Source organism: Lampetra planeri, chromosome 2 (assembly GCF_965212315.1).
Source record: "Lampetra planeri chromosome 2, kcLamPlan1.2.h2, whole genome shotgun sequence".
Taxonomy (NCBI): Eukaryota; Metazoa; Chordata; class Hyperoartia; order Petromyzontiformes; family Petromyzontidae; genus Lampetra; species Lampetra planeri.
The window spans coordinates 35,123,440-35,137,425 of record NC_136108.1 but is presented as its reverse complement, the minus strand read 5'-3'; the positions used below and the strand labels follow the sequence as shown (position 1 = coordinate 35,137,425).

Sequence of the window (13,986 nt, the reverse complement as noted above, 5' to 3'; positions counted from 1 at the left end):
AGTGTATCTGAGTCAGTCACTACATCTGCATGAGCAGTCAAAATTAGAATAACTACAACTCTTCTTTGGAATTAGAACTTTTCACTTGTGTGCAAGTGATCATCATCCTTCATTAACCCACTGCTGAGTGAAGGCCTCCCTCCCTAAGCCACCACCATCTCCCTCGATCTTGCGATGTGATAAACCACCCCACAGCAACGTACAAACTCAGCCACTCCTGTCTTGTTGACTATTGGCATATAAGCGATATGTACCTGTAATTGCTGGAATTAAATAAAACTTCGTCAACAAAACAACGTATGTTACTCATTAGCCACTGATAAATATTTGCATGACCTCCCTGCATATGTTGAACAGAATAGTAACCTCCAGAAGTGGACTTTGTCATCAACCAAGGTAGCCAACCTCCGCTGAGCTTTGCTGCTGCAGCTGCATTATATAATTAGGAAGTGCCGTTCACAGAAACATGCTGTCACGCGCCTTCATTCGCCAGAATTTTCTGATGCACCGAGTCGAGTCGGCTCATGCTGCAACTGAGCACTGCACGCCGCCGCCGCTGCTGCTGCTGCCTCCATGCCTGTCAATGTCGACGAATTTCTCACCCTCATTGGACAACTCGGCACGTTCCAGAGGAGGATGCTGCTCAAACTTTCCGCCAATGTCACCATCACCGCGTTCGTGTTCTTCTTGGACTGCTTCAGCGGCGCGCTTTTCCCGTGCGTGCCGCCGCCGCCGCCGCACGGACACGAAGCCTCGGGCGGCAACCGCTCCGCCGGGCGAGAGCTCGTGGCGTTCGGCGGTGGCGAGGGACGTCGCAACGCGTGCGAGCCGCGTGCCGCCGCCTCGGTGGAGGCTTCCCTGGCGGTGAACGCGTCCCGGGTCGAGCTCGGACTGACCGCTGGCTGCTGCGGTGGAGCGGTAAAGAGGCGCGCGCGTCGTTGAATCGCCACGCGCGAGGTGCTGCAATTACGCGTAAAGGGTCGTGTGAAGAGAACGCGTTGTTTGTTAAAAGTTGTGATTTGTGTGAATATGTTTTAAAGAACAGTACGCGATCCAAGTATACAGGCACTGGCAACAAAGTTGTGATGATAACGATAGAGGGCTTCGGATGAGAGAGACGCACGGGCATTTATGACGATGTGGGTTGTGTGTTTGTGTGTGTGTACTGTCTTTCCGACACTCCGTGATTCGCAGAGCGAAGCGTACAGCCTGCAAGACTTTAAGTTTTATTCACAAACCATGTTCATGGTCGGGCTGCTCGTCGGTTCCATAGCCATGGGCATTGCATCTGACAGGTAAATATCCCTGTGCACAGCGCACCGCGTGTCTGCGTGCTCAAAAATCACAGCGAGTCTAAAGCAAACTCAATAACCTCAGCCTTGCGCAGGTACGGTCGCAGGCCAGTGCTGCTCAGCTGTGTCGCGTCTCAGGGAGCAGCCGAGTTCGTGGTCGCATTCCTTCCAAACTTTCCGACCTACCTCCTTGGGCGGCTCCTCACTGGAACCACCGCCAGTGGCATAATGCTCTGCTCGTTCAGTTTAGGTGAGTGAGACACATTCCTTCCCCCCCTCCCCGCTCCCTTCGCCGTGGGTTGCGTTTTTTATCGCGAGCGACAGCTTACGCGCGACAATTGAAGAGGTCCGCAGACATGACTTGAGCTGTTCGGTTGAGCTTAGCAGAACTGAAAAATAGACAAGACATGATTTCACAGGTGACAATTCGGGCAATGGCTGAATGTTCTTTCTACTCTGAAAAAAGGGCCACTGTCTGTAAAGTCGCAGATGAAATATTTGTTTTCCCCGTTAGGCCATTGTTATTGACGGATGTGTTCAGTTTCGTTTAATCTGCGCTTATGTACCATTGGCAATGCAGTATCACAAGCTGTTCTGCACACCTCAGGCTTTGCTGGTTTCCCCCAGCCCAGCTTTTCACGTTTACTAATGTACATGCACAGGGCACTAATATTGGAGGGAAAACATGGTCCCTAACTGATTAACAAGTAAAAAAGTTGTACAAGTTTGCCAAAGAGCAATGGAAATTATATGTTTTTTGCTTCATAATAATAAACCACTTTCCACGTATTTTCTCTGGTAAGTATCAATAAAATACCAATTTTCAAGGGTCTCAAAGGGCCGGGGTGGGGGCAAGGTGAATGCCCCTCCCCCTTGGATGTACCACTGTCATGATAGACGAGACAACATTATAAAGGAAAGATTTCAGAATTAAAATTCATGACAGATGTAATTTACAAAGTAAAAAAAAACGAAATGTAAATTAGGCAGGACACCTTGCTCAGATAGACTCAAAGTCGTTGGAGGGAAGCAAAGAAGGGAGATAGGAATACGTTGTCGGGATGAGATGACGAGATTTGGAGGAGTGAATTGGATGGAGGTGGCCAGAGATCGTGACGAGTGGGACACCAGTGGGAAGCCTTGGCTCAGCAGTGTGAGTGTTGCGGATGAGAAAGAACATTCAAAGGACACGTGGGTGATATCTTGAATAGAGAAAATAGCTGTGAGATGCAAAACTAGGCAATGGGAAATATACAGTAATCCTCAACTTGTGAAGTGTGTTCATTGTGTTCAGTGAATGCTGTGGGTGAGTGCAGTGTACGGTTTGTGCAGTGTACGGTTTGTGCAGTGTACGGTTTGTGCAGTGTACGGTTTGTGCAGTGTACGGTTTGTGCAGTGTACGGTTTGTGCAGTGTACGGTTTGTGCAGTGTACGGTTTGTGCAGTGTACGGTTTGTGCAGTGTACGGTTTGTGCAGTGTACGGTTTGTGCAGTGTACGGTTTGTGCAGTGTACGGTTTGTGCAGTGTACGGTTTGTGCAGTGTACGGTTTGTGCAGTGTACGGTTTGTGCAGTGTACGGTTTGTGCAGTGTACGGTTTGTGCAGTGTGCGCCGCGTATACAGTAAGGTGTATGCAGTGTGTACTGTTTTCAGTTTCACTTTTCAGTTTCATGTATTAGGTATAGCCCTGTGAGCCATGCGGCTCTTGACTCGGGTGCAACCGCAACAAAACTAAAACATGAACAAGAAACATCCTAAAGTGACTACGCGCAACAGAAAAATCCTGGGAAAAACAGCAAAGTCTTCCAGAAAAAAACACCGCATTTCAACGCTGTGTGCAAAAATCCCAGTGGGATGCAAGTCAAACAATAACAACCATAAGACAATGTAGATTAAAGTTATCAGGCCAACTCTGTACTACAACAAACAAACATGGCCAGACCAACCCGTCCTCAAATTCACCGAAATAAAGCCACATAAACAAAAACAATGTAACAGTGATCATAGGAACTGTGAATGGTGTGCGCGGTTCCCCATTGAGTGGTGTGCGTTGTGCTGGCCACGCTTCGTGCAGGCGTGGAGTGGTGTGGCCCCGCCCTCCGGGCCTGGCCGCCGATCATCCTGGCGTTGGCCTTCAGCGTGGGCATGATGGCCCTGGCTGGAGTTGCTAAGATCAGCCAGAATTGGCCACAACTCCACCTTGCCACTGGGGTGCCCCAACTCATGGTTCTGCTTCTCTTCTGGTGGGTGATTGTCCACGTCGAGCGTTATTAGAACCCTCCACCCAATGTCAAATTTCCGTCTTCAGTGGCATTTCTCACTTCTGAAAATGTTACCCAATTATGCTTTATCATTCTCGTCAAATACGGAACGCAAGTCGAGGAAGGATGTTCTTGTGGATTTGTGTACAGTTACAGATACGTATCTCATTTCAAGAAATGAGATTAATTCAGTAGAAATGTGTGATCGTTTTTGTTGTTGCGTGTGCTGGGGCTCTTGTAATAATTTACAGAGGTACTCCCTTTTAATGGTTCATCAATTTTCCAATGGTAACTACGTGCTGCTCAGTACTGGAATACTGTCAATTGGAAAGAGAGGATCGCATGTATTCACACGTTGTCCTCTGTTCAAGGTCACTGCCAGAGTCTCCTCGATGGCTCTTTTTTAAAAAACGCACAACGGAGGCCAGAAATCTGCTGCGGCAGGCGTCAATAATCAACCGGAGGACTGAGGTTAGTGGGATGTCTCTGCGATTGACATCAAAACTATCAGCGTTAAACAAAACGGTGACACGGCGTTGACTGACTGGTGCCCGCGTGTTTCTGGGTGATGCAGGAAAAGGTGCTGCACGCCCTGGAACTCGTCGATGTTGAAGAGACGTTCACGAACAGGAGAGCGGCTAACGAATCCACGCTGCTCACAACGTTCCGAAATCGCACTTTGCGCAAGAGGCTGCTGATAATGTCGTACATTTGGTAAATATTACTTCATCGGTTACAGACGCGTATCGATCCACTGCTGGACGAAGGGCCTCCCCGCGCCGCGTTGGTTACAGGGGGTTGTTTGGCCATACTTCGTCACGTTGATCATGGTGGGTTGGGTTGATGAAGGGAGGACCCAGGTTCACTTCATTTACCACTTGCCACTGATGTTTGTCATGGTCAGGAATCGAACTCAGATGGCACAACAATAGGCATGGCATGAAGTCATAACTTAATATATAAACCATGTGGTGATGCGTTGGCAGTAAAACTCAACACGTCCATCAATATCACTGCCCTAGACGTTGAATTATAATTAAACTTTTATAATTCATATCATTATATAATAGGGAACGTTTCAAGCTATGGCTCTTCTTCAATATACAAGTTGTGGATTCGGATCTGTTATTGTTTTGTGTGTGGCGCCGTAGTGGCACTAGGCTCAAGCAAACCAGGCAAATATCTTAAGACCCCAAACAACTCAAGGGGCTGTGGATTCATGAAAAGAAATAGGGCTCCATAAAATAGTCAAGATAAAAAAAAGCCAATACCTCACTCTAACCTCTGTCTTGTCTGCAGCTCTCATATTTCTCATCTCGAGGTTCACCTACATTTCTCTCTCGTCTCACTACATCTACAGGCGATCTCTTGTCTACATCTCTCAATTCGTCTCACGAGGATACATTTAGAGGTGGCCAGGGGCCCAATAATAATGTAAGCTCATGTCCCCCAGTGAGCCAACACCACAGCTCATTGGGAAGCATAGGGGCTGAGACAGAGATCGAAAACGGGTTTTGATTCCTTACCCATACCTGGCCGCACCAGGGTCGCAAATGGGTACCCGTACCCGTATCCGGCCGGGTAAGGGTACCCGTTCTCTACCCGTACCCGTACCCTACCCGAAATGAGTGACAAACGGTGACTCACTAGTGACTCACGGCCTACCCGTACCCGTACCCGGCCGCACCAGGGTCGCAAACGGCTACCCGTACCCGTACCCGGTCGGGTACGGGTAACCGGGTATCGGGTAGGGTATGGGTATCGGGTACCCGGTTGCGACCTCTGGGCTGAGTTCATAGAATTGCAGTACAACAATGCACTTTGCTGCTCTGCCCCCAAATAGGCTGTGATGTGCTCCTCTGTGCTGCGCGTTTTGCGTCATTCGTGTCGTGTGTGGCGGTCCCGTCACGCATCCCGCCGCGACCACGATCAGCGCCGCCGTGTCGATGACGTACTACGGCCTGTGCCTGAGCGTCGGCGACTTTGGCCTCGACATCCACATGGCCCAGTTCCTGTCGGGCCTGGCCGAGGTCCCGCAGCTGCTGCTACCGCCGCTCATGCGTCGCGTCGGCCGCCGTTCCCTCTGCATCGTCTGCCTCTCCGTGGCCGGCGCCACCTGCTTGCTGTGCCTGCCACTGCAGCGCAACCCAGGTGAGCTGCCGCTGCTGCTGCTGCTGCTGATCCTCCATGCTTATTTACTTTATCTCTGCGCGTTTGCTCAGGAAAGCCTCACCGAGTCTCTCTTTCAGGAGGGTCCCAACAAGTGTTTGTTTTTAGTGTGCAATTGAGGGGACGTTGTTGCTATGCGTAATTCCATTTCAGCAATTTTCAGGTCATTTTTCACCGGAAAATGTTCTATTTTTGGGGTCAGATCGCGAAAGTAAAACGTGTCGTACACCCTCCTCGACCCGACACAGACAACTCATAATGTTGTCACGTGAACACACACACGCCAATGTATTACTGCTTCCGCACCACCGGTGTGTTGGAGAGAAATTCACAACCCGTAACGATTGGGTACACGACGTTTCGCTGCTAGTTATAGCCAGCGTTATCAGGCAGTGGCCAGAAATCGGTTGTGCTGAATCAGTAATTTAGCACGTGGTTTGCACGTGCTTTTCACGTGAAAACTTGATCAAATGGCTGTGTCGGTTGGAGGAGGGGGTGCACGACGCTACGTCTTACTTGCGCGATCTGATCCCCCAAGAAAAAAAAATCTACTTTCAATCGTACCGGTAGCCGAAAAAGCTTGGCTCGTTCGGTGTTTCACCTGCTCGCCCTCGCGGTGCGTCCACGGTCCACTGCTCGCTCGAGTTGAGCAGCGGACCGGTTGATCGATCGGCTGTGCCCCCCCCCCCCCCCCCCCCAGAGTTGGCGAACGTCGTGGTGGCACTGGCGCTGCTGGGAAAGCTGTGCGCACAGGTCACGGCGTGCGTCGCCACCCTCTACAGAATCGAGCTCTTCCCCACCAACGTCAGGTGAGCGCGTGCCCCCCGCGGGATCTGCGACGCCGCACCTCTGTCGCAAGCTCATCACCGGCGAAACGTCGTGGCTCGAATTGCATTCGCCGCGGGTTCCTGCTCCCCGGCACGCCCGGTGTGCTGAAGTGGAAACTGTTTGCCACGTTTTGTTTACGTGGCAAACCTTACTTCTTACTGGCTGTGTCGGGTGGTGGTGGCGGGCGAACGTCGCATTAATATTTATGCGACGTTTGTCCAAAAAAATTTTTATTATGGATAATATTGGTCGCGAAAGCCTACTACGTGTTAAACTAAGTTATATCTATTCAGAGGTGCTGGTTCGCAAGGAACAGTTCTTTAAAATAATTTGCCCGGAGTGACTATGTGTTGCCAGTCAAAGCATGTAAAGGATGGCCCAGATGTCTTGTGACCCTCCCAATTTAATTCTCTAAAACTTAATATTTTTTTACGGGAGGTTTATTTAAAACAATTGTTAGGGGTCAATTAATTGGCGGGTGACAGGACATCTGGACCACCCTGTGCCGCGCGTGCCGTTTGCCAACATTGCCGACGTTTCGCCTCCCACATTGTGGGAGCTATTTCATAAAATCGGAAAACGTACCAGAAAGCCATACGGTACAACTGCAAACAAGCCTCCAGAGTAGTTTACATCATCCAAACTTCAAATTGATATTCATCCGTGCCTGCCTCTCGGGCTCACTGTTGCTGCCCTGACTGCCTTGGCAATCCCTGGGGCACGCTGTGGTTGTTGTTGGTTCCAGGCCTCGGTTGCTTTGTCCCAGGCTGTGCACGGCATTTCCCTCTCTCTCTCTCCACCCCTGTCCTGACCCCCTCCACCATCTTCGTGTAATGACTTCATTTGATGTAAAGCGTCTTTTGCGACGGAATCAATTGCGGTTTGTTTTATTCAAGGACACGCACAATTCCATCGTGATGGCACTTACAAAACCCACGGACACAATTGTACACGAGCATGCACAAAAGCATGCCAAATTCACAAATCTGTATTCACACTCATTATACGAGTTGCATGACTAATTTTTGAAGTGTGGCCTCAGGGGATAAGTGAACTATATTAATGCAGATATTTGTTGTCATATTACTTGCCAAATAACTATACATCTTAACAGTGTCCTTCTACTTATGTAAATATTTTTTTTTTTATTTAAAGCTTTTGTGACTGCAGGGATTCATATTCTTGGTTTCACGCCTGATGATGATTGCTTGTGTTGCAGTCGAAACGTCTTGAGAATTTTTATTGTTTAATATTTATATTATTTTATTATTTCCCTTCTATGTGACTTTACCGAAAGAACCAAGAATATTCTTTCCATGGAAAATCCTCATTGAGTGTCAGTCCTCTTGTTTGAAGAAGGCTCTACCGTTGGACATTTGGCAAATACATTTTAGTGTTTTGGGATGAGGGAGTAAATCTGAGAACTCGGGAGACAACCGACGACCCCGTAGGAGGCACAACACCCCTAGACACGCGGACACGAGGTCGCACGCCCGCTTGTTGTACTGTACTTCTATTTCCTGTATGTGTACGTCAGGACATCGGTAGAGCCCACGCATGTCAGTGACGGTGCTGCTCGGCATCATTGTCAGGAAATTTAGCGGCAATTTGGGTTTCCCGAGTGACAATGATTAGTCAACTCTCGCGACTTTCTGTGATGAGCACGTGATGCAGATAAAAGGAGGGATTCCATGTTGGTTTTCAAGCATCCTGCTTATCAGTTTACTATAATTAGGACTTGATTAATTGTCTATTGGCATTTGCGATGGGATAAGAAGACGTGGATACGTGGTTGTAATGATTAGCAGCACACTGAGCTGCAAAGCAAAGGTCACCGGGTTCAATCTTCTGGCCCGGCAGCTGAAAAAAAAGTTTCTTAAATTCCTCTGCGTTTGTCCACCCATCAGTGTTAACGGACACAGCGCAAGTGAGTCGGTCGGCAGGTAGCGGGTGGTGCCACGCAATGTTCGGCACTCCCACGTCTTACAAGACGCCTGGCGAGTGGAGACGTGTAGGTGAACATGCCCTCGGGAGGGGCTCTCGACTGGGAGGCCAATCCGCCAGCAATGGCGAGAGCAAGACAATAGCAGCGCTGCACCGTGAACATTCTCCCTGTCTCGCGACCAGTTACGGTTCGTTTGGTGGCGTTCCGCTCTGAGTAGCTGTTTGCATGGTTGTTAGTCAATGGTACTAAATATTTCCAGATTAACGTAATCCATTGTAATGTCTGTGACTACATAATAACAAGTACTCTATTTAACATCAAGACAGGAAGACTTGTGGCAAATCGCCTGATGAAGCTGGTTGTAATCATCAGCGAAACGTCGTACTCAAATTGTAAATGCTGTGGGCTTAGTCTCCAACACACCGGTGGGCTGGACAAGTAACTCATTGGCAGGTTTTATTCACGTGCCAAGCCCTGATGATTTAATGACACCTTTACATTTACCTGATCTAACCCAACAAACATTTTTTTTTTTTACGTACGCATCTAAGTTGACCTTCTGTCGCACCGCGCGTAGCCAACCGTGCGTGCTAACGAGACCCGGCCGCGCTGGCGCGTTGTCACCGGCACAGGCAGAACGCGCTGGGAGCGGTGGCCATGTGCGGCAGCGTGGGCAGCCTTCTGGCGCCGCTGGTGAACCGGGCGGCCCTCGTGCTGGGGGTCTCGGCCCTCTCGGTGCACGGCTGCCTGCCGCTGGCGGGGGCGGCGCTGGCGCTGCTGCTGCCCGAGACGAGGCGCGCGCCGTTCCCCGACTCCGTGGAGGAGTGCGAGCGGCAGCCCTCGCTCGCCTTGCCCTGTGCCGTGGGGTCAGTGGCCGAGCGAGCGAGCGAGCGCCGTGACGGGGACCGGCGGCCGTGCAACTGAGTCGGCCGGCGCTCGCCACGTGCTGATGTGGCAGATCTAACATGGGGGGCGATCGACACCCCGAAAGTCGCTATATTGTTATTTGCCCAGAGGAATTACGTTGAATGTTCTGTGTATGTTTATTTACGTGTTAATTAAGGACCCTATTTCAAAACCTTGCAATTTCAGGACTGGACCTCTTCTTGAGAGGTCTAGATACCCATCTGAGCTAGTCGTCTTCTGCATACTCGAGCACTTTCTGTCGTAATCCGCAGCCATGATCTATTCACTGCTGGATAAAGGCCTCCCCAAGCAATGCAATAATCCATGTAGGTCCTGCACACAAGCTGATTGGATCGTTCCATCTCCCGAGTGGATTTTTTCCCCTCCTTTGTTGGAACTTCATCGTTAATCTGAGACCACCGGCGGTCATCCCTTCTGGCCACGTGTCCCGCCCAAGCCCACTGATTTTGTTCACAAGAAATCACAAGCACACGTCACCCCCTTCTTTTTCAGCGCACTCGTATGCGATTGTTTTTTTAATCCGTCCGGTATGTGGGAGATTTCTTAGTTACGTGCAATCAGGGGCTTAATTTCCGTGGATGCGATGCGTGTGATGTGCTGCGTGTTTCTTTTTTGCTCAGATATTAATCTCTCGCCGAATGCGTTGCGGGTCGCTGGGCGAGACTGGGCTAGGCGCGGCAATTGGGGGCCACGTGCAGAGTCAGAGGTGCTCCTGGGTGTGGTGTGACAGGCCTCCGACCCAAGAGAGACTCGGATGAAATACGAAAAGTCACTTATATTGCGCCGCTTGTAGTATTGACCAGCCATGCATCACGTTATTAATTGCGAGTTAAGAATTTAAATCCAGTTTTAAAAAATACGATTTTAGAAGATTTCCGAAAGGTATTGGAATTTTTCTCGGCGCGGCGTTTTGCTGGGAAGTGAGTTCCAGCGTGGGTGAAGGCACCCTCCCCAAACTTGTCGTTTTGCATTTGTGGCGTCGTAGTCAGAGCTGTCTCAAATTTACGTAAAGCCTTGCGTGCCAGGAAATGAAACCGTTCACTTAATGCCCCAGTGTTGCCCTCCTGGACCAAGCAGTGCAGGAGGAGTCGCCGCCAGAGGGCGCTCTAGCACTGGAGATGATCACTTGTGCACGGACTCGTCACCAAGATCAGGATGTCCCCGATTCGGGGCCAGATTGATGGGGTTTTCACTTTGCCTCCGCCTGCCGAAATGTCCCAGGTGGTATGCCAGTGCATATCACCACACCCTGCTTGCTCTGAATGCTTTTTAACAATTAAAAGCAATGCATAAATGTTGCTGATTTTTGGTATGTTATCGAATCTGTGAGCCAGGTGTCTCAGCGGTAGAGCGAGCAGCTCACAATCGGAAAGGTGGCGAATTAAAATCCTGGACGGGGTTTGTCTCGGCCGATCATCTCTCCGGCTATGATAAAACGAGCACCACTTTGTGGAGAAGTGAACAGTGGTTTTCCTATAGATAGACTCGCCTCCACCATAGGTACGTGGAATTTCCACCACTGACTCATGGCTGTAAACAGGAGGCAAGTGTCGCCTCGATGGTCATATGAGCAGGAAATCAATTACTAATGTTCCAGAAGAGGAATGTTTTAACTCGGTGAGCATTGCTGTTGAGTATTCTAATTCAGGAGTACACCATGCTTATTGAGATGCTCGGTATTGTGTCGTGGAGTGCCTGACTCTTGCGTCCTACAGCCTCTTCAGGGCCGGCGACTTCAAGAAAACCTCCCAAGCGGCAACTGACGGTGCTGACGAGAAAGAGGAGGAGGAGGAGGAGGACGCCACCGCTTCTCTCAGAGGTGTTCAGCAGTGACCCGGCACCGCTGCCGACTTTCCTTCATTGACCCAGATGAGAGCCACTCGCAGCATAATGCCGGGTGACACATCGATGCCCCCTCTAAAATACAGACACGACTTGTACCTTTCATTTTGAAGCCTCGACATGTCTCCCACCAATCTCAATCATCACCATCGTCGTCGTCGTCGCCATCGGCCGCTGATTAATCCACTGCTGGGTGAAGGCCTCCCCTGGTCGGCATCGCCACCTCTCACGGTTCCGCGACGTTTAATAATCCCCGGTCGAGGCTCTGCCCGACAGGTTCCGTTCCTCATAGCGCAGATTAAATCTCGTTAACAACACTCTCCTCTGACATGAGCCGTCGCTTTCACGGCATCTGATTCAAACATTGGGAAGAAAGTACGGAGTTGTGGAAGAAATACTTTTCTTTGTTTCACGGGGGTCGAGACGCATATGTGCAGGAGACGTAAGCAGACATTGTCTGCTTATTAATTGTGTTAAGAACGTAAAGGGGTCATTACATAGATCGAGCTCTTTGTTTCCTTCCTAATTATAATTCTGGGTGAGCAGTGGCACTGCAGTTAGCGGGTTGCCCTATCAATTCGATCCCGAGGGGCACGGCCAACATCAGTGGCGAGCGATATCTGAACCGATCTGCCACCTCACCCCCTCCCACTCCACTTCCCCTTCGCGACCCTGACCACACTGATCGATGGATGATGGTCAAACAATCCTGACGACCGACACGTTGCGGAGATGCCTTCACCCATCAGCGTACGTATGCGTGTTGAACTTCTTTCGCACCGTACGTGGACAACCGCGATGATCGGAGGTGCGGGGGAAGGACAACAAACTATACACTACAAGAAGTCCTAAATAAATTAGCTTTCAATCTCTAATGTAAAAGCACACTGGCAAGCAGCCGTGAATAGTTTACTGGCGGCATTTCATTTTGTTATCGACCTGCAGAGCAACGGGCGGTGCGACCAGCTCCGGATTATCGTCGTAGCTAAAGTAGCTACTACATGTGTAGAAGCTACTACACATGTAGTAGCTACTACACGTGTAGTAGCTACTACACGTGTATAAGCTACTACACATGTAGTAGCTACTACACATGTAGTAGCTACTACATATGCTGAAGGGCCCCGCACTTTCAATGGCCCCGCGCTAAATGCTTTCAAGCTATTAATTCCGGTTCAGTGATTCTGCACTTGCTCTATTACTATAGTACTAGACCGCCTTCAATTTTTACGAACGACTTGGTGTTTAAGGTGAGCGAGTTATCCTATTATCTGGCCGTATAGCAAATGAAACAATATAATTACTCTACTATGCAAGTAAAAACATAGTTATTTTATATTTACGTTTTTTTTATTTAGGGCTCCTTTATAAGATCATATGCTACAGGCCCCGCACTAGCTTCATCCGGCACTGGGTGCAACCCGCAAACCCTCGGGAGGGAACGCCGAGCCGCTGCGCGTGCGGTGTCCGTGGTTGTGTCGCAGGCCACGGCGGAGTCGTGCGGATGGAGTCGGTGCCCGCGCGAGGCGGAGGCTGCAGCAGCAGCAGCAGCAGCGCCACCGTGAGCATTGAAGAGGATCAAAGCTGTTCAAAGGAGAACATAACGTAACACATTGAGAACTCCCAAGCTCAAGGCGTGATCCGGGACCCTTGCGAGCCATTGGCAGGGTCCTCCCATGTCACCTTACACCACCGCACTGATTGTGGACCTGCAGCTCGGAAGCAGAGCGATTCCCGTTTAAACCAGCTGTGCACCAGTTTAATCCTTGTTCGGAATCATCAAAGCAGTATCGCCATCGTTGCCCTACTGCAACTGCCTTGTAGCTCGAGATTATCCATTACCATCCGGGCATTATTACCCTTACTGGCGTGCTTTTGCAAATAACATCGAGCAATCGAGCAATGCTTTTTTTTTTCATACTGCATCACGCTGACCAGGGCGGGCAGGCGAAGGTTCAAATATTGCTCGCCACTAATGTTAGTCGTGGCTGGGAATCTTAGCTCAGCTTGCTGGATGCGTAGCAGAGTGCACGACACCGCCACCTGTTTCATCATCATTGTAACGGAGATAAGTTATTACATTTCTCTCGCGTTTTTTTTCCCGGTGTAGGGATCACCATTTGCGCTGCACTTAATTTGCGAGTGGCTGTGTTTAGTTTGTGCACGTTCAAATTGCCGTGCCAAACAGGATCCATTGCCGAACCCTGCGTAATGCGTGCAGTGTGTGCACGCGCGTGTGTGTGTGTGTGTTGTTTCTTTCCGAGTTAGCTCAAAATAAAAAGTGGCACTTGTAAATGTGGATGTGAGCCATGCACACCTCACGGGATGGAGGGGGGGGGGTGCAATTGCATTGTAACAAGAACAAGTCGCCATTCGCGGCGAAGTGTCGGTGACGGCCCAGCAGCGCGCGTGCCAGGCTAGGTGTGCTTTGAGGCCACGTGAAGCGTGGAAGGCTCTTGCCGGTGGCAGGAGGTCATGGGAACAGAAGCGGTCTTGGCAGTGGTCTTCACTAATCTTCAGGGGGGGGGGGCGTACTTTGCCGATAAGACATCATCAGCGTGAGGGTCACCACACATTTGAAACCATTAGGGGTTGACAGCAGCACGATGATGATGATGATGGGTGGGGGTGTTTTCAGATTTGTATATTGACGGGCGCCCCACGTCAGAGGCCGCACTAAAGGCCACCAGGGACCGCCGGTGGCCTGCGGGCCTTGAAATGAA

At 50.1% G+C, this 13,986-nt stretch overlaps 1 protein-coding gene across 3 annotated transcripts; it reads left to right on the top strand.

Moving 5' to 3' along the window:
* The first annotated feature begins 345 nt into the window (after positions 1–345).
* LOC144732708 (solute carrier family 22 member 13-like) lies at positions 346–13,558 on the top strand. Of its 3 annotated transcripts, none has more exons than XM_078614296.1 (11): positions 346–918; positions 1,195–1,295; positions 1,388–1,542; positions 3,366–3,534; positions 3,924–4,023; positions 4,127–4,266; positions 5,486–5,703; positions 6,422–6,530; positions 9,127–9,360; positions 11,137–11,240; positions 12,748–13,558. In XM_078614296.1, the coding sequence occupies exons 1-11, from the start codon at positions 574–576 to the stop codon at positions 12,870–12,872; spliced, it is 1,800 nt and encodes a 599-aa protein (XP_078470422.1). In that variant the 5' UTR covers positions 346–573; the 3' UTR covers positions 12,873–13,558. The 3 variants fall into 3 exon arrangements, with proteins under 3 accessions (XP_078470422.1, XP_078470434.1, XP_078470430.1); XM_078614308.1 differs by having other exon boundaries at positions 896–918; positions 1,378–1,542; XM_078614304.1 differs by lacking the exon at positions 346–918 and having other exon boundaries at positions 927–1,295; positions 1,378–1,542.
* The last annotated feature ends 428 nt before the right edge of the window (positions 13,559–13,986 follow it).